This window comes from Ursus americanus, chromosome 2, assembly GCF_024610735.1.
Source record: "Ursus americanus isolate L20-20 chromosome 2, mUrsAme1.1.p, whole genome shotgun sequence".
Classification (NCBI taxonomy): Eukaryota; Metazoa; Chordata; class Mammalia; order Carnivora; family Ursidae; genus Ursus; species Ursus americanus.
The window spans coordinates 41,370,393-41,389,217 of NC_142128.1; the positions used below are offsets into that span (position 1 = coordinate 41,370,393).

At 59.8% G+C, this 18,825-nt stretch overlaps 1 protein-coding gene across 2 annotated transcripts in view; it reads right to left on the reverse strand.

The window, feature by feature from the left end:
* Positions 1-18,825, reverse strand: part of KCNN3 (potassium calcium-activated channel subfamily N member 3) — a 137,141-nt gene that overhangs the window by 97,096 nt on the left and 21,220 nt on the right. For both annotated transcript variants that reach the window (XM_045784128.2, XM_045784127.2), the window contains exon 2: positions 3,708-3,803. In XM_045784128.2, coding sequence (XP_045640084.1) covers positions 3,708-3,803 — 96 coding nt within the window. The remainder of the gene's footprint in view (positions 1-3,707; positions 3,804-18,825) is intronic.

Below are 18,825 nucleotides of genomic sequence, written 5' to 3' on the forward strand. Positions count from 1 at the left end.
ATCAGCCCCATTTTACAGAAAGGAAATTGGCTAAGAGGGATGAAGTAACTTGCTAAAGACCACCAGAGACACTAAAATGTGACAAAGAGCATGATTTGAACCCACATCCGGCTACCCTCAAGTCCACGTTCCCTGCCCCCTGCTACCCTGCCTTCTGGGATGGTACCAGAGACATTGGTCAGAGCCGTGGCTTCACTCAAGCGTGGCAACCCCTCGGGGGAACAAAGGTGATTTCGGGGTTTCCAGGGCAGAGCACTGGGCTCCCACGCCAGGCTCAGCACAGAGTGGCCCCCACCACGTGTGTGGCCAGTGCAAGAGTGGGGGACAAGGAGTTCAGTGTGTCTGCGCCAGCGGCCTCTGGCATGTGGGACTGCGGCCTGGGGATGGGAGGCGGGTGCTGCCCGCGGGGTGGGGGTGAGGCCAGACCGCGGTCAGAGGACTCTCCCGGGGAGAGCGCTGTTCTCAAAGTTTTGGTAAATAAATGAAATGCATTGTTTTTGTGTTTTCATTTCTTTCCAGGTCACACTGGCCTGAGATGTCTGAGCCTTTAAAATCTCTGTGCTCCAGAAAGCCAAGCAGAAAAACCTGAGGAGAAATGGGGCAGCCACCTTCAAACGACAGAGCTGCCTTGTGGGCGACGTGGGCACCTGCTTCTCCCTGCAGGGGCTGAGTGGACGTTCCGGGGAGGCCCGCGTCCTCGCAGTGGAGGGCAGACTTTCCAAAAACCCACGCTGCCCATCAGAGGAGAGCCCCCCTCGCCCAGCGGAGAGCCCCCTCAAGAGGCAGCGGCTCCCTGTCACAGACAGAGCCCACAGAGGTACAGGGGGTTCCTGCACAGGGCGGGCACCCGGTCACCTCTGGGAGCCTTCCAAGCCCGAGGTTACACGACAGGAAGCCAGGGTTCGTTAAGAGCTACCCAGTTTCAGAACTCTGCCTCGAAAACACAAGCCACCCAAACAGACACTAGGAACACGATTCCAGAAGGCACCCCAGTCTCCCGTGTGCCAGGGCCGAGGGGCCTAGATGCAAATGTCTAGGGCGGGGAGGGGGGACGCGGTCATGTGGCCCCTGCTAAAAATGAGCCACGTCCACAGCAACTGGTGCGGCCGAGGGAACTGGTGCGCTCGTCCTCCACACAAGCCCCTACCCTGCTTCCCGCAGCTGGCCTTTCCCCCACCCCTGCAGGTGTTCCCAGCGCTGCCCTCCCCCAGCTGCTGCTGCGCCCAGACCTAAACCAGAACATTACAGAACGAGGAGGCTTAGGATACCCAGTTAACAGATGGGGACACTGAGGCCCAAGACCACAGAGCTAAGGAAGAGTCCCAAGTGCTTGGACACTGGACATTTTGCACCCAACGCCCTTTTACTCAAAGCAGGCACAGCAGACCCTGCTCTTTGTCAGACCCCGTAGGTCCCCGGAAATACAAAGATTCATGACATCACCATCCCTAAGTGTGGGGAAAAAGACACAGAACAGGAAACTGCACTGTGGTCGGGCGAGGTGCGTCCGAGGAGTCCCTGTAGGATCAAGGCCTCCCATGCCAACTGCCGGAACCCAAACCATCCCTGCGTCCCTCGGGCAGGAGAAGGTCCAGCTCTGTGCAGAAATTGCTTTACTGAAAAGATAAGGGGACAGAGGGAGCCAGGTACTGATGAGTCCCCACATGATGGGGGGGCCACGAGGCCACAGTATATAGCTCTGGTGGCTGAGAGTGCAGGCAAGCCCGGGCCAGGGCAGGGGGTCCAGCCTCCTGCAGGAGGGTGCCCAGCTGGAAGTGGGGGAGCAGAGGTCATAGGAAGAGCACCGGCTTCCATTTCACAAACGCCCACCCTGGACTCCACTGTTACCAACCCTCTCAGAGTCCAGCAAAATGGGTGATAGGACGTCCATACTTCCATAGGGAAACTGAGGCCCAGAGAAGCTGTCGCTGCCCCGAAGTCAGGCACACTGAAGTGTCTGAGCCAGGACTCAATGCCACTGGTTTCACTTTGTTTCTCCAAACTGTGAGGGCCAGGCCAAAATAAAGCAGCTGGCACAGTGTCCTCTCTGCCCACAATTACAGTGAAGCGGAGACTGGGTGTGAGCCGCGTTGGGACAAAGGGCACCGAGCGAGCTGGTGGCACTGCGCCAGGCTGGGCTGGGCCAGGTCTGAGAGCCGAGGCTACAGCCCAGAGCTGGGAACCCGGACCCCACAAGACTCAGAGGACGGGGTGCCAGCCCTTGCAGTCCCACTGCCTGGAGCAGGAAGAAGCCATAGTCAGGCTCACGGGCGCAGGGCTGAGGCTGGGACCCGCTCCTCGTTCCCCTCCCTCAAGCTGGGGTCACAGCTGAGCTCCAGGATTCTGCCTTTTCTCTTGGGCCTGGGTGACGCCTTCCGCACAGGTCAGGGTGGTACGTAGCAAATGGGCTCCCTGCAGATGAGGATACGGGGGTTCAGAGGGGTCGAGGGAATCGCTGGGCCCACAACTGGTTTGGGGCAGGGTAGGACCCGGTCCCTCCTGCCTGGGCTGGCTCCCGCAGGGGGCTGACTGGACCGCGGTCTGGCTCACAGGCCACCAGCGCCACGCAGTTCCGACTCCGAGAAGGAAGCTGCTTGGCGGTGGGTGGACACGGCCCTCAGAGCACACGTCCATCTGAGCACCTGTGAGCCCCGGAGAGTCGCGGCTTCTAGGTCAGTGTCCTCTGGTCATCCACAGCCTGGAGCCCTGCCATGGTGGCCGCGAGCCATGCAGGCCCGCCCAGGGTCCCTGACCCCTGCATGCCACTGCCTGCGCAGCCACCCCGCCCAGAAAGCCCCGGAACAACGGGGACGAGATTTGCATAGCGTTTCCGGCTCACAGAGCACTCCTTGTCCTGTCCTCTGCGAAAGGTGTTCCAGACAGACGGAGAAAGGTCGCAGGGCTGGCCAAAGACAGTGTGGGAAGATGTCCCGGCCAAGACTCAACCCAGTTTTTCTGACCGTGAGCTCTGGTCTTTGTCGGCCTGTCGCCTGGGGCCCAGATGGGCGGCCGGCGGCCCTCCTCCAGCCCAGGGACCGGGATTACATCCAGGCTCCCATGCATGTGAGGAGAAGCGTCTGGAGGCTCCAGAACTACCCAGCGTGCAGGGAGGGGGTCAGCCAGCGGGCGGGGCGATGGGGGACCCAGTGTCCTGAGAAGACGCTGCACGTCTGCTCACCCCACACTCCAGCCCAGAGGGGCTGCCTGTCCGCGGCCCGGAAGTGCACCCAGAGGCCCAGCCAGACTTCTCTGGGGGCCGAGTCACTTCTGAGCACGAAGAAACAGCAGCCCCTCACCCCCGTCAGACTTGTATTCTACTGAGAAAGTGACTCCTTCCCAGCCTTCAGAGAAATACAGACTGAGAAATACAGACTGCCGGTGGTATTTGATCCAAAGCGTGTGTGTGCAAGGGACACTAACACGTCTGCCTCAATGGGGAGGCAGGGCTCAAGCTCTGAAAGGGTCCAGCAAGAGGCAGAAAAGGCAAGGGAACTCCTATGGGGCTCTCACAGTGCAGTGGGGTCCTGACCAGGACTGCCCCCCACACCATGAGGCCATGTTCGCTTCTGGGACCCCCAAATGAAGACTGTCACAACTGTTCTGAAGGCCCAGGGCAACCCCAGTTCCCTCTCTCCTTAGGGTCCAAACCAGAAGGGAAGAGCCCCGATGTCAGACACCAAGGGGGGCGAAGAGGGGCCGGCACCTACCTGGACCTCCCGCGTGTGGTAGGCGATGATCAAACCCAAAAGGATGATGGTGGACAGACTGATAAGGCATTTCAGGGCCAGCGAAAACATGGAGTCCTGCAGGAGAAACGGGAAGAGAATTAGGACAGTCAGGAAGGGGGCCAGTCGCAGTGCTCTGCAAAGCGGGAGGGGGCTCAGGAGCATGGCCACCAGGCCCTGCCCTGCCCTGGGCTGGGCCTGGGGCCACATGGGCTAAGGAACCCCCTCCCCAGCCTCTGTTTTCTAGAGTTAAAGCCTATTTGCACTCCAGGGACTGACGGTGCTTGGGCAGAGCGGATCGCATTTGCTCTCCGTGGCTCAGTCTGCTGATGGCTCGTTTAGAGTTTTGCCTCCGTGCTCGTAAGTCGTGTGAACATAATTCCTTTTTGTGCTGCTTTTCTAGGGTTAGGGCATCCACCTCTTGCCAGCCTGGGCCTCTCTCCTCTCGGAACAAACCTGAACCAGAGGATTCCTGAGGCTCCTTCCATCTCTGACAATGCAGGGTTTTCTCCCGCATGAATCAGAATGTCCTGGCAGGTGTTCTCACCTCCAGGTTAGGTCAAGAGCAGGGAGGGAGGCAAGGGTGGCAGAGGAGCTGCTGGGAGGGGTCCCCCCTGTGGAGGACGGGGCAGGAGGGGGGGCCACCCCCAGCGCTCACAGCATCTTCCAGCAGCCTCAGGGCAGCGGCAAGAATCTCCAGGAAGCACGAGCTCTGGATGGGGCCCCTTCCGGGCTGTGTGACCTTAGGCTGCCCGCTCCACCTCTCTGTCTCTTGTGTCCAGTGGGGGTAACATGAGTACCTGCCTCGAGGGCTGCCAGGAAAATAAAGGCCCTTGCAGATGTAAAGTCCGTGGGCCAGCGCCTGGCAGGGGGAGGGCTGGCTACCGCCGTTACTCCCTCGGCACTCGCTGCAGTCAGGGCTTCCAGGCTGGGACGCGGTGCCCTGCTGGGCATCTGGAAGCCAGGAAGTAGGGACGACTGTGGTCCCAAGGGAAGGTGGGAACACAGCCTGAGCAGAGGGAGCCCATGAGCCAGGCAGCACCTCCAAGCACCCACTCCCCGGAGAGGCTGGCGTCCCAGCAGCAGCCCTGTGCTCACGAGCTGGGCTCATAACCACCCTGACCCCCGTAGAGCGCCTCAGAGTCTACAAGGTGGGTTCCCATGTTTGCTCTCCTCCATCCTCATGACCGCCCCTGGCCTCTCTCCCAAATCACAGACGTTACACGGGGAGGCTCAGGGGGTGAGTGGCTGGTGCCAGAGTTCAAAGCCAAGGTCTCTGACTCAAGCCCAGAGCCCTGCCCTCAGGCCCTGAGGCCGTCTCAGCACCGAGAAACAGCCAAAGCCAAGGTCGTACCCACTTAAGCTGATCCAAATGACAGCTCGAGACAGTAATGGAAGGTAACTCCAAGGTAGGAGGTGACGCATTGTCAAGGGGAGCCTACCGCAGGGCTGGGGGGCTCAATGGAAGGAGAGTGGCTGCACCGCCCAAACGCTCTCACAGTCAGAGTGACAGCAGCTCAGGTCTGCAGGGTTGGGTGGTGGTGTCCAGTACGGCAAGCTCTGGAGTCAGGGGAGGGCTCGGACCTGCAGAGACCCAGCTCCACACTCCCCGCCCCCAGCCCCGCAGGCTGAGACAGAAGGAACCTCTCCCTGGGGTCTGTCAATCCAACATTCGGGTATCTGCTACAAGCACCGGGTGGGGCCCACTTCGCGCCAGGCACAGGCTGGTGCCCGGGACCGAGGACAACGAATGCACTAGTGCCTCCCTGCCTGCCAGCCTGCCTTCCTCCCTGACAGTTTCAGCCCCCTCTCCCGCGGAGCACGGCAGATGCACGACACCGTGCAGAGATGTAGGGCGTTCACAGGGCGCCCTGCCTGCCAGAAGCTTCCGATCCGGCTTCTGCACGGGCAGGGAGGTCTCCATTCACCCTGCCCAGACAGCGGTCTACACCGAAGCCAGCTTTCACGGAGCCTCCGTGGTCCACAGCGTCACGAAGAGCAGCGTGCGGCCGCTTGCTCCGCACACGCGTGGGCACAGAGCCCAGGTGCAGCCCGCAGGAAGCTTCCCGTCTGTGAAAGCGTGACTGGGTGCTGGAGACACCAGCCTAGCCTAGAGGTCTGACCTGCAGACAGCTGAACACAGCAGGCCCTGAACTCGGACTGTCTCAGGACAAGACAAACCTCCCTACAGGAATCAGCAGAGACGGGTCCCACCACTCCTGAGCCAGAAACGACCCTAACTTCTCCCTCCGAGGGGTCTGGGGGCATCTGGGGAGCATCACCCCCCCCCCCCAGGAAGGGCCTGGGATCGGCTGCACATTTCAACATCTAATTTATTTCTTTTGGCAGAAATGAACTAAAATCAGAATCCAAGTCTATTTCCATCATTTTTAGAGGAAGAGGTGGAGGGAAAGGGGCCAGATGCTGTCTCCCCTCCTTTGAGCCTCTTCCTTTTGTTCCAAAACTCAAAGCCTTTACATAAGAGGCACCTTCCACCTGCTTCTTGGTTCTGGTCATCTCCAGCCCCGCGGGGAGACGAGCTTTGCCCTGGAGCCGCGGGACCCCTGGCTCTTTGCAGACTTCCTGGCATTTTCTACTACGTGTCAATGAAAAATAAACCATCAACAATTTTTAATAGCTGGAAAACATGTCAAAGTCTGGCTGGACTAGACATGTTTTCTATTTGTTAAAAATGTTGAATTGCCGTCTTTGCTGCCTCAACTCCAATGAAGCTTGAAATTGATACAGTTCTTTGGGTGACGGTAGCCAGCAAATTAGCAGCCAGACCCCACACGGGGCACCTGCCACCCGCTCTGCCCCACAGGCTCCCATCTGAGGGGCCAGAGGGCTGCGAGGCTGGGAGGGGGTCCTGACTCCCGGCCAGCCCTCTCCCCTGCAAGTCAGAGCTGCTCAACAACAGAGCAGTGACCCTAACACACAGGAATGCTTAGGAAAGACATCCCCACCGATGAGGCATTTTAAGTCATTTACACCTAAATGCCCAACACTATCAAGCGGTTAAATAACTCTGAGAATAGCCAGTGACAGGCCACTAGGTAGCCACTTAAAACCATTTCTGTAGAGGATATGTGAAGAGGAAAGGCCCACAGCATCTGGTGAAAAACCCAGACACCAAGGCTGCATAGGTGGTCTTCCCAATTATTTTTCAATGTTTTACTTTTTTTTTTTTTTAACGTGAAAACGACTGACAATATCGCATTGCACCATATAAAGCGACGGAGGGCACCACCCGCTGCGCACGGCCGTACCACCAGCCAGGGAGAGCCCGCGGACCCTGGAACGCGGCTCTGCTCCATGCCACCTCTGAGCGCCAGTACAACAGGCACTTGACAAATGCTTCTGAAAATTACTTACTAACAGGACTTTCACTTTTACTTAACATTTATTGAGCACTGACTGTGTACCAGGTGCCAGACGAGGCTTCTCACATCCTACCCCTACAGACAAGGCCACCATGCCTCCATTGTCCTGATAAAGAAACTGAGAGTCAGAGAGACAAAGTGACTTTTCCAAGGTCGCACAACTAACCCTGAGTTTAGCTATATGCCAGATTTTGCTCCATACCATTCTGCCTCCCCCCCCCCCCCGACTGAGACGGTTCGGCCGTCCTCGCGGAGGCTGGCCTCAGCCATCCACCTGGGCCGCAGAGGGGATTCCTAGCAGGGTGGGAAGGCGTGTTGCATTCCTGCAAGGGACCCCCACCCACCGGCGAGCCCTTCACACACCTGGACCTCTCGCCGATGACGTCGGGCTGGCCTATAGCACTACGGAGGGGCCTACCACGCCAGGGCCTCATCGATCCACGTTTAGAGGACGGAACAGAGAGGCTGGGAAGCTACCCAATGTGGCGAGGCAGGATTCAAGAAGCCAGGATGCACTCCCGATCTGTGCCCTCGGATCCCGTGCCCCGCCCATGCACGGGCACCCCTGTCTGCCCTCCGGTCACGCCCCTCAACCTCCAGTTTCTGCAGCGAGGACTCTCAGAACCACTCTGCCTGTCCTGTGCCAGCCCGTCCTGCCCCGAGGCTGTGTGGAGTGTGGGTGAGTGTGTCCCCGGCTTCTGTGCCAGCCTCGTAGCTTCCAAGGACAGGACAGGATTGTAACAATTACCGTACGTCTTCCCACAGACGCTGAAGTCCTGAGTGTGCGTGACTGTTCGGGACATTTGAAAATAACCGGAAAGCAGCGTCCCATGGGGACAAATACAAGCTTAAGCAAGGAGGAGCGTGCCCCCAAGTGTGTGTGCACACGCGCTCCTACAACTGTGGTCCATTTGTGGTTCCAGTCACTGTTCGGGACCCCGAGGGGGAAGAGAAGACGTCATCTGAGGTCTGCTTTTGCTGAACGAACACCTGCATGCTGTGCATTCGATCTGGGAAATCACAGTTTTAGAAATGTTTTCTGTCCGATCAGGTCAACCTTCCCTTCAGTCTCACAGCGAGGCCCCGCCCTTGACTGACATTCAGCATCAGCGTAATCCTCTGGCTCTGGCAGGGTTGTCCCAGTTAGACACTCTTGCTCGAACACTGCGCACGTCGGACCCAGCCCTGGACCGTGAGGGAAGCCCCGTCCTGGGCAAGGCTCTCTGAACCTGCGCCACGCCTCTGCCCCTCCCTGGCTCCCCCACCCCTGTCCACTCTCTCGCCCATCGCCGCGGGGCTCCTGCCTCAGCCCGGGCCCAGGCCCACCGCCCACCGCCCACCTGGTGCCCCAGCTGGTCCTCAGTCAGGGCTGCCCAATGCACCTCCCAAATCAGCTTTTTAAGGTTCTGGCAATTTACAAAGCTGCTCCCACATTTCAGAAAAGCACCTTTGGCTGTCTGCGGCAGGCCAGGTGCTCATCCAGTCCCCCATTCTCCCTGTAAATATTTCCTGAGCGCTCAGCCACGACCAGACCCTGTGCCGGGTACTCGTAAAATGCCAGGCATGTCCCACCTCCTCCACCCCCACCTGCTAAGCCTGAACCCCACCAGGCAGAGGAAGGGGCAGGTGGGCAGGGCCTGGAGAAGCTGGGCTGGGATGGTCAGAAATGGGCAAGAAGCCCGGTTGTAGAGAAGCCTACAGGTGGTCCTTTCAGTGACCAGGGCATGACGAGGACCAGACGAGGTGCCCCAACCCCACGTCCTGAATGTGAGGTGAGAAGCGCAGACAGCACCTTCTCCCCAGAGAATCTGGCTCTCACACGGAGTCTGGGGTGCCCAAGGCATATTCTCAGGGAGCACAGAGCTGAGGCTAAGCCGGCCACCCTTCCCTCTGGCCCAGATGCCGGCAGGGACACCGTGAGCCGGCTGATGGGGGCAGGAGCGGGGCCAGGACCTGTGCCCGTGGGAAGACAGCTTCTCGCTCCGTCCTTAGACCCTGGGTGATACCAGCATCCGAGCTGGGGGCTCGGCTCCCCGCCTGGATGTGATGCAGGGTGGCCTCCGCACCGAGCGCCCGCCAGCCCGCCTGGGCCCCACGCCCTTCGTGAGCGGACCCTCCCGCATCGCCGTCCGCACGGCTCCTTCTGCCACGGGAGCCTGATTTGCCCACTGAGGTGTGCTGGCCTGAGTGCCAGTGTGGACGCCCCAGAAGGACAGGGGTTTCCCTTCGTCCACCGCCACAGCCCCGTGTGTAGGGTGTCGTCAGGCACCTGGTAGGTCAATAAACACTAGCGGAAGCTGACTCTCGGAACAAAGGTGGCGCATTTCTGAGACGTGGGAAGCACGTGGACACTCCCCTCCTGACTTTGCAGACACGGGAGCTAGAAGCGCAGAGTGTGCGTGACACGGCCGGGCGCTGTGGTCACTGCCCCGGACCCTCTGAGCAACCCCAGGGCCCAGGGACGCTCATGCACTTGCCCACCGCCCCTGAGCGAGGAGGAGGCAGGGGGCCCCCCGGGGGAGCCGGAGTCTCAGCACGTGGACCTTCCAGGCCCAGCCTCCCCAGTGGGACCGATCCCCTGTCTCGCCTTCCCCCTGACGAGGCCCCCGTCATGTCACCCCCGAGGCCCCGTCGGCTTCGGGCACGGAAGACCAGGAGCAGCCTCAGGCCGGGCCTGGTGTGGGGAGGGCAGGCGGGAAGGCGCACACTGAAGCAAGCCAGCGGTCCCAAAATAAAACCCATCCAGTCGAGTTGGCCAGGGCATTTCTCGGTGGCCTGGCCATTCCCAGAAGAGACAGAGCCTGATGTCCGGGACACCAGGCAGTTAATAACAAGGACATTCGGGTCTGAGTGGAGGGACCACGTGATGCTTAGTGAAGCCGGCACGACGGCCAGGACATCAATTAGGAGGAAATGACCCACCCCAGGCCCTGGTTCTCCTCTGCTCGACGCCCCAAGGAAAGAAAAAAGGTCATTTGGGAGACGATGGCACCAAAATACCAAGTCGGATGGGTCACCCGCAGGCCACAAACATAATTCCAATGAGGAGACGGCCTCCTCTGCGAGGTCTGAGCAGAGGGAGCTGACCTAGTGTGCGCTCCCACATGCCTGTCTATACTTTCCTGCCCCACTTACAACACTGGCAAAGGTTCCGCGTGATCCCATCGAACGTTTGTGACGTGCCTGCCGTGTGCCAGGTACAGCTACGCAACGAGGAGGTCAGGGAGCCGAAAGTTCGCGCACCGAGGACTCTTCCAGAATCAGGGGAGCACTTTACAAACGTTTGCTGGGGAGTGGACGGAAGGGTCAATCCAGACAGCCTCCGACCTGAGCGCTACACCAAGGCGGAATGAGACCGGGGGGGTTATCTCCCAACCCCGTCAGGCAGGGCGGGGGCCGGAGGGGAGCCCGCCAGGCACCGCCAGCCCAGCCCCCTCTAACACTGAGGGACCTTGGCACCAGTCCAGGTGAGGCCCGGGCACTGGCATTTTAAATACTCCAGTGATTCTACTGTGCAGGCCAGGGATGGCACCTGCTGCTCCAGGGGCACCAGAAAATTCCAGAAAGCTGGGGCCACCACCACGGCCTTCAGGAGACACTGCCAAACAGGCAACCACACATGTAAGTGTGTGCAGCCCCAGAACCTTAGAGCGAAAAGAACACTTAGAAGCCATCTAAAGAACATGTGGTCATTCCGTCTGCTTGATTACCTCCAGGGACGGGGAACTCGCTTTCTACCAAGGCCACCCATCACTACTTTGGAAGGCTCTGACTTTCTCAAAGACCTGGATTCTCCCTGCTTGGGTGTTCTGCTCCCAGTAAAGCTAAACAAACCAATGTGACTGAAGCCTCACTTTGACTGCAGTATCGGAGACGCCGGTGCCGTGCTGGATCGGAGAGACCCTCCCCAAGGTACAGACCGCCACGCCCAGAGGCATCCTTGGAGCTCAGCGAGCTGCACATGCTTCCTCTGTGTGAGGACATGGAGGCCCAGTGAGGCTGGATCAGCACCTGTCCAGCACCAGCCCGGGTCGAAAACAGAGCTTAGAACCCAGGTGCTGGGCAACCCCACCCACCTTGTCTTCTCTGTTTATGAAAATGAAACAACCCTGAATTTATGGGTTCTCTATAAGCCCAGATCCCAGTCCTGGACATCACTTTCAATTTCTCACCCGGCCACTGTGTCTCCTTCTCCAGTAAACACTTTGCTCCCGATGACCTTTCCTCCCCCCCGGCCTGTGCAAGGGGCACGCCCTGGGCCTTCGGGCACCTGCCTCATTCCCGTGCTGCCAGAGCTGCAGCAGCCTTCTCCCACCCTGACAGGTCCACACCTGCCACTATGCATGTCTTCGGCAGGTGCTGACCACACCTGACAGAGGCTCCTGTGAGCATCTGTCCTGGAGGCTCAGGGTCCCAAGTCACAGAGAACCACGCAACCTTTCTTCGCCCCCCGGTGTGGCAGAGCCCTGGGGAAGACCGCTCGGTTTCCTGTCACCGTGAACAAACAGCACTGCTCCCCTCACGAAGGCCGTGCTCCCACCTTTCTTCCAGCTGGCAGAAGGCCCCACCTTCTGAAGCATTCTAGAATGTTTGAAACAAATAACCATGCTTTCTGGATGGCCGGCTTTGAAGTAGCTTTACGGGCTCTTATTAAAGCCCATCTGGCCCCCAAGCCAATAAAACAGCAGGAAATCACTGCTCTGCAGGAGGCTGTGTGTGCACACACTGGGTTCCCGGCTAGAACCGAACCAGCCCACCGGGCCTGGCCCCCCCCACCTGCCCTGGGACGCATCGCAAGATTGCCCTCGGAAGCACGTGACTTGAAATAAAAGTGTTGCTTCGCATCTCCGGAGGGGCAGAGAAGCACGTGCTGGTCCCGAGGATGCCAGGTGGGCCTGCAGACCACCCCCGCCCCTCACCCCCCTCCTTCCCATTCTCTTCCCTCTTCTGCTTCCAGCCCCGCCTCTGTCACTGGGGCAGAAGTGACACCAGGGCCTCGGTACTCCCGGCCTCATCAGAGAACAGTGGGATTCTCTGTCCACGCCCAGCCTGGTGCCGAAGCAAGCCCGTTTCCATCCCCACATGGGCAAAGTCATCCCTGCGCCTGGCAATGTTTGGGCCAACTGCAAATCCTAAGACGCCCAGGAATCCCACATGGTGAGAAAACAAGGGCGGGGCCGGCTCCACGGTGTCTCTGAAGGCCGACCAGAGCCTCCCAGGTAAGGAAGAGCCCTGTCCGTGTTCCCCGCGTACACCCGGGCTGGGCTGCCGGGAGCAGGGTGCCAAGGACGGCACCACCTCCCTCCTTCCCACAGCCTCGTCCCACCACGGGTGCACAGACGGAGCTGGAAGGGGCCTTCGAGGTCACCTAGCCCCACTCCCCCACTTTCAGGGCAAGGAAATGAGCCCGAGAGGGGCTCTGTCCTTCTGTCCTGCTCCAGGCCACACACCAGGAGCAGAAAGTGCTAATCTTGCCCGGAGTCTTCCGGGGGCTGGGCCTGTCGTTAGAGCCGTCTGACCCCCTGCCGTCGTCCAAGATCTGGGGTGTGGCTCTTTCTTCCGCGGCTTACTCAGGGCAAATCGGGGGAAACAACCCTGACGTACTGTAGCTTCTCCGTCTTGTGTTTGCTTAAAAATATAAGAACTTAAACATAAAAGGAAACAGTCTGGAAAGGTAACCAGTTGGCATGAACAGTGGGCTCGCTGGCGCCGGCCAGCAATGGAAGGACTGCTGTGCAGAAACTCGGCTCAGTGGCCTCCCAGCCGTTGCCACAGGCCCCGATTGCCCGCGAATGCGGGACGACCTTGAGGGGAGTAACGCAGACCCAGCTCGGGCTGCGAAGAGGCCACAGGGCCTCTCCTGGCGCCCCCCCCCCGGCACCAAACTGTGGCCCACCTTAGGCTTGGCGGTGCCGTCCGTTCCAGCAGTGGGCACCCCACGAGCCACGTCTCCTCCCGTGTCCGAGCAAGCGCCCCGGCGGGCCCAGAAGAGGCTGGCCGGGCCGCCTGTCTGCGCAGAGCTTCACGGCTCTCGCGGCCTGAGGGTCCCTGGACGCAGCCCCGCCTCACACAGGACCCTCTGCACCTGGGGGAGTCTCGAACCTCCATTCCTCCGGGCGTTTATCTGCTTCCTGCAGAACCTGACCTCCCCGACCTCACGGCAGGAGCTCAGCCACCGGAGTGGGCTCACACCAGCGCTGCTCCAGACAGGACCCGCGGATTCTGGGGACTGCCTGAGGGTGCAAACGCCACAGGATTTCTCGGGACCTATGACCTGTCAAAGCCTGAGTCCACCCATCTTCACACAGGATCTCACCTAATCCTCACAACAAGGAGCTGTTGTCCCCGCTTGACAAGTAAGGAAACTGAGGCACAGAGAGGCTGCGCAATTTGGTGAGATCCCAAGGTAAGTGGAGGAGCTTCCCGATTCCAGGCTCGGGCGCGGACACCTGGGCAGCCAGGCAGCCGCCTCTGCATGGGGCCGGCCACGGGGAAGCCAGGCCGAAGCCCACAGCTGGACCGGTCCACTCCAACCCCATCTTTAACATCTACCAACACACAGGAAGAGCCCTTTCTTCCTTCCGGAGTTCTTGTGAGGCAGACCAGGCAGTGAACACCCCAGGGTCTGTGCACGGGGTGGCTATGCCCCCAGCGGCCGGGGGGCCGCTTTATGCCTGCTGCCTGGCATAATTATTAATACAAACGGTAATTATGAACACGCTACTCCCCAAAGTCTCCCCGTCTGGACAAAGAAACGAACCATCACCCCACATACAGAGCATCTGCCGTCGGGTCTGGGAGGCCTGAGGGCCCGGCTGCCCATGCCTCCCAGCTTCCACGTCCACCACAAGCAGTGGGACAGCAGGATTTCAAGCTGCCGTTAGCCGACCCTCGGCCACGGTCCCTGCCCCAGGCTCGCGGACAGGCATCATTTTCCAGATCAAGCCTCATTAGTGGACTCAGAGCTGCAGCACCCGCATCCATAGCGACTCTCCGGCATTCCCTTCTGGCTATTCCATCTGCCGTGGACAATCACGGGCCTCGCCTGCCTTCCCTCGCCAACCTGAACTTCTCAGGAGGCTGCAGTGATGGAGAGGGCCGAAAATCGGAACGTATTTGCTACTGGATCACTGTGTCCTGCATCTCAGCGAAGGTTTTCCTGTTTACAGAGCTTTTGGCCTGGTTTTCTATTTGATTTCTGGGAGATAGGGAGAGCCATTCCCATCTCATAGATGGGAAAACTGAGACGTGGGGTATTCGCACAATTACTCAGGGTCACACAGCTCGGGACCCCAAATCTTCTAACACCGTGTTGCCAAAACATTGCTTTCTTTACAGACCCGTGAGGGGGAGCTGTCTAGGAGCCCATGGGGATGTGCTCCTCGGGCTTCAGCGGCCTGACAGCCCAGCGCCAGGCAGGTGGGACAGCACCTGAGGGCACAGGGAGGCAGGGCACGAGGAGTCAGTCCGTGCGGGCTTCCTTGCAGAGTCGTCCTGGACCTGGAGCCTTTCTTACTGACAGAAAGAAAAAGCAAAGACAGAAACTCCAAGAAGAGTATGTTCGCACCAGAAAAATATACAGACATGGAGACCCTGAGCCCCTTGGTTCGGGGCTGAGCTGGGAGAGCCCAGCAGGTGGCTGTGGCTGGCGAGGAGATGGCCGGACTGCCCACAGCCCCTCTGGGTGTCTCTCGGTGTTGAGATGGGGACACTTCCTCTTGAGGAGCTCCTGCCCCAGATCAGCTGGGTCCTGCTCTGGGCCCAGAACACTGGTTCAGAGCAGATCGCCGCAATCCCCCTCCAGCCCAGAGCCTCAGTTTACAGGTGGGAAACCGAGGCACCAAGGGACATGAGCAGTCCTTGGCCCAGCTTGCCAGGGTGGAGCTGAGCCACCACGGGGCCTGTCCCTCCGAGGGGTCCTTGCCGGCTGTGGCTGTGAGCCGCAGCAGGGCCCGGGGACGCTGTGGGTGCCTGTCGGATAACGTGCTGCCTCCCCTCTGCTGTGCCCCTTTCCCCCATCTTGCCCCACAGCTGTGTCCCTGTTTCCCAAGACCAGGGTTGGCGATCGTCAGCTCACGGGTCTAGGTCTGAACCAAACTCCATGCCGGGGCCCCCTGAGACCCTGCAGCCCCTGGGCTCCCAGGGGTGGTCACCCCAGACTCTGGGCTGCTCTGTGCAGGGTCCAGATCCGATTTCTCTGTCCCCATTGCCTGGTACTCAATAAATACTTGATCAACGAATGAATGACAGGAGGGAGGAGTGAGGCAAACGACCCCATTACAGGTCCAGCCGTCCAGGCCGTGCACGCGGGACTGGCAAGGGCGGGGGGTGCGGAGCTACCGTCACTGTCCCCATCCCACAGACTAAACAGATACTTACTTGCTTAGACACATTGTTTAAGCCTTTAAACATAACAGCTGTGAGCATAGACTAGGAAAACAGGAATCCCAGGCAGCCCCCACCCGGGCTCCTCGCCCTGGAGAAGTTCTGGGACCTGGCACCAAGACCATGGAAGGAATGACACTCCTGGAGGAGAGCCTGTCCTTCCACCCACAGCCATCTCCACGCCGTCAGCAAGGTGCTGGGCAGCCACCCCAAGTCAGCTGCTGGTGTCACCTGGGGCCAGGGGGCTGGGGCGACCCGTAGAACGAATGGTCTCACTGAAGAAACCCAGCTGGGCCCCAGGCGGTGGGGAGCCAGGTGGGCGTTCCTGCAGGGCTGGAAAGGGCCAGGTGGTGTGAGCCACGGGGGTCAGGAGGGCGCATTCTTCCTGGGGAACTCACCCTGTTCCCTCCAGCTGCCACCAGCTGTGCGTGAGGGGGGACAGCCAGGAGACATGGGTCAGGTGGCCAGAGGTGGATGGGCTGTGTCAGTGCTGGAGGATGCCCGTCTCACACGCCAGGACTTGGCCAAAGTCACCCAGCTGCTGGGCCCACATCTGGATGCGAGCTCGAGACCCCAACCCCTGCACTCCTGAACACAAATTGTGCCTCCCGTCCACCTAAATCCCTCTGTGTCTCCAGGGCCCGCAGGATAAAGCTGGGCCCCCAAGCAAGGCACCTGCATGACTGGGGTCCTGCTCACCTCCCCAGCCTCACTCACACCACTGACCTTCCCCTCCTGGCCCGACACGTTCCCCAGGCGACCTTCAAGACCCCGCTGTGGGCCTGTGACTCCCCACGGCCCCCGGGAGAGCACCTGTTTCCCTGCTGCGAGCTCTGGGAGCACAGGAACCAGCTCTCGGTCACCTCTCGGTGTCTCTGCACCCCCAGCACCCGGCACAGTGCCTGGTATGTGAGAAAAACCCCAGGAGTGTCTGTTGAATTAATTATCAAATGAAGACGTGAGTGGCCCCTGGGGCAGCACGGGAAGGGGCTCTTCCCGTTCCTCATGGAGCTTCTCCACCTACAGAAGGGCCAGCAGCCTCAGGATACTGTCTAAGCCCCAATTTTCTTTCTCCTCTCCTCCCTCCCCGAGCGTGAGGGTGTGGGTGTCCGGCCACAACCAAGGGGGAAGGGAGGCGGTGCCTGTGCAGGGAAAACCGCAGCGGGGCCCGGCAGGCGTGGGCAATGCCTCCAGCCAATGGAGGGGCAGGTCACAGAACGGTGACAGCACAGCGGCCGGGCTGGCCTCGCTTACTCGTGAAATGAGCCGTCCACACGTGGCTGCGGCCCGCCCACGAGGGAACTGCAATTAGCTGCCCTCGGGCAGCCAGTGACGTCGTGCCCACCACCCCCACCCATTCCCACTCCGCATGTCCGGCTCCCAGAGGAGCAAGCAGCTCCCATGACGGAAAGGAGCCGTGAGTTCCCGGAAGGCCCCTCAGGGCTCGCAGACTTGGTTTGAGGGACCATTTCCCTTCGAAATTCTGTTTTCCCCACTCCAAGTATGAACAGGAGAGTACACCTGCTGGGCATCGCCCACCATCGCCAACGGGTAGGGAGGCAGGTGCCCACGGGGCAGGAGGACCAGCACCTGACCTGTGGGTGAAGAAGATGCCCACACGGGCGACCAAGGCCCGGCCCAGACCCCAAGAACGTTCCACACAACGGCCACTGGGCTCAGCCAGGATCAGCTGTCACCTGCCACGACCGAGGGGTCCCCGCCATGTGCCCGGGGCAGACCCACAGCAGAGCACCTGCGTCTTTCCAAAGCAGTTCTGGCCCCTGGGAGCATTTCTGGGGACCCTGTCACCAAGGGACTAGTTTTGGCTGATGGAGAGCAGAGGTGAACGCACGGGGCGCGGTGTGGGGAGCTGAGTCCAGAGCGGATACCTGCTCCCGCCGGGAGGCTGGCGGGGGCGCTCGGGGAGTCAGGGGTTTCTAGACTCAGCCTGAGAAATCGGGCAGGAGCAGCACTAGAAACAGGACTTCCCTGTTTGGTTTATCTATTTGTGTCTTGTAATTTATCTAGTATTTCCCAAAAGGTCACTGGGTGGCAATTTCAATATCGTAAAATTTGTGGAGACGCTCTAAAAGAAATGCACAAATTCCACAGGTTTACCCCGGCTTAAAGGTAATATATTTTATTAAAAGCGTCTATTCTGAGTACACTTGGGGTCGGATTTGGTGACCGATCGGTCAGAGATCCAAAGGGACTGTGCTATTCAAAGATTCACTGTGTTTGGGGGCGGGAGGTGAAAAGCAACGGAAATCAAAGGCATTTGCGAGGGTAGGATCTGTGGATGGAGCAGAAAGTGGAAATGTGGTCTGTGGCTCACAAAATGCTCCACAGCCCCCTCCCTGGAGCTGGAGCTGGGTACGAGACCAAGGACCCCCTTCTCACTTCCCCTCCTGGCCCCTGTCTGCTAAATTCAGTCTCCGTCATTCAAAGGAAAAAGAGCAAGGAGCAACCGCCTGAGGGAGAAAGACCATGACCCCTTCTCCTTCAGGTCAGCCCAGCACACCACAGCTTCCGGGGACCACCCAGGGGTCTGGAGTCCCTCACGCCTCCGCCCATGCCCCTCCCCCCACCGCGTCCCCACCGACAACCTGCCCGGATCCCCCGATCGGGCACCAACTCCAGGCCCATATACCGCAGGCCAGCACCTCGGGCTTCTGCCTCCCCGAGGCCTCGTGGGGTCCAGTGCTCCGGTCCCCAAAGCCACCAGGAGCCACCCTGCCTAAGTGACCCCAGGGTTAAGGGGGCTTTTTGAGTAAAGATGGGCCACAGACAGATGGGCAAGCCCTTCCCCACCCTCCAGACCCCACATTAAGTGGAGCAAGGAGAGGAATGACAAAACAATCACCTCCCTCTGCTGGGTCCTCCCAGGGTCTGCATCACCTCCTTTAACCCCACAGACCCCTGATTGCAGCTCCAGACTTTGCAGATCGTTAGTGTCCCCTGGGGAGTTTCCAAAAACCATGACACCAGGTGGCACCTGGGCCAAGACCATGGGGGGGGGGGGCTGGACGCTGGGCACATGCAGGGTGGAGACCCCCAGGTGATTCCAAAATGGGGCAAAGTTTGGGAACCACCGAGGTTCGTGTCACCGTGACCCCCAATTGCTAAGGAAATCGATCCTCAGAACAGCTGAGAACTTGCCCAAAGTCACACGGCACAGGAGCCAGGGTGTCAGCATTCTGCCCACACTGCTGCGAATCCAGCATGAGGCCCCCCGAACTCCAAACTCCTGCAGAAAGTCTTTCTGATCTGCCAGGAGCTGTGCCCCACTCGGCCTCCCACGCATCCAAGCACCCCCAGGACAAGGACCCTGG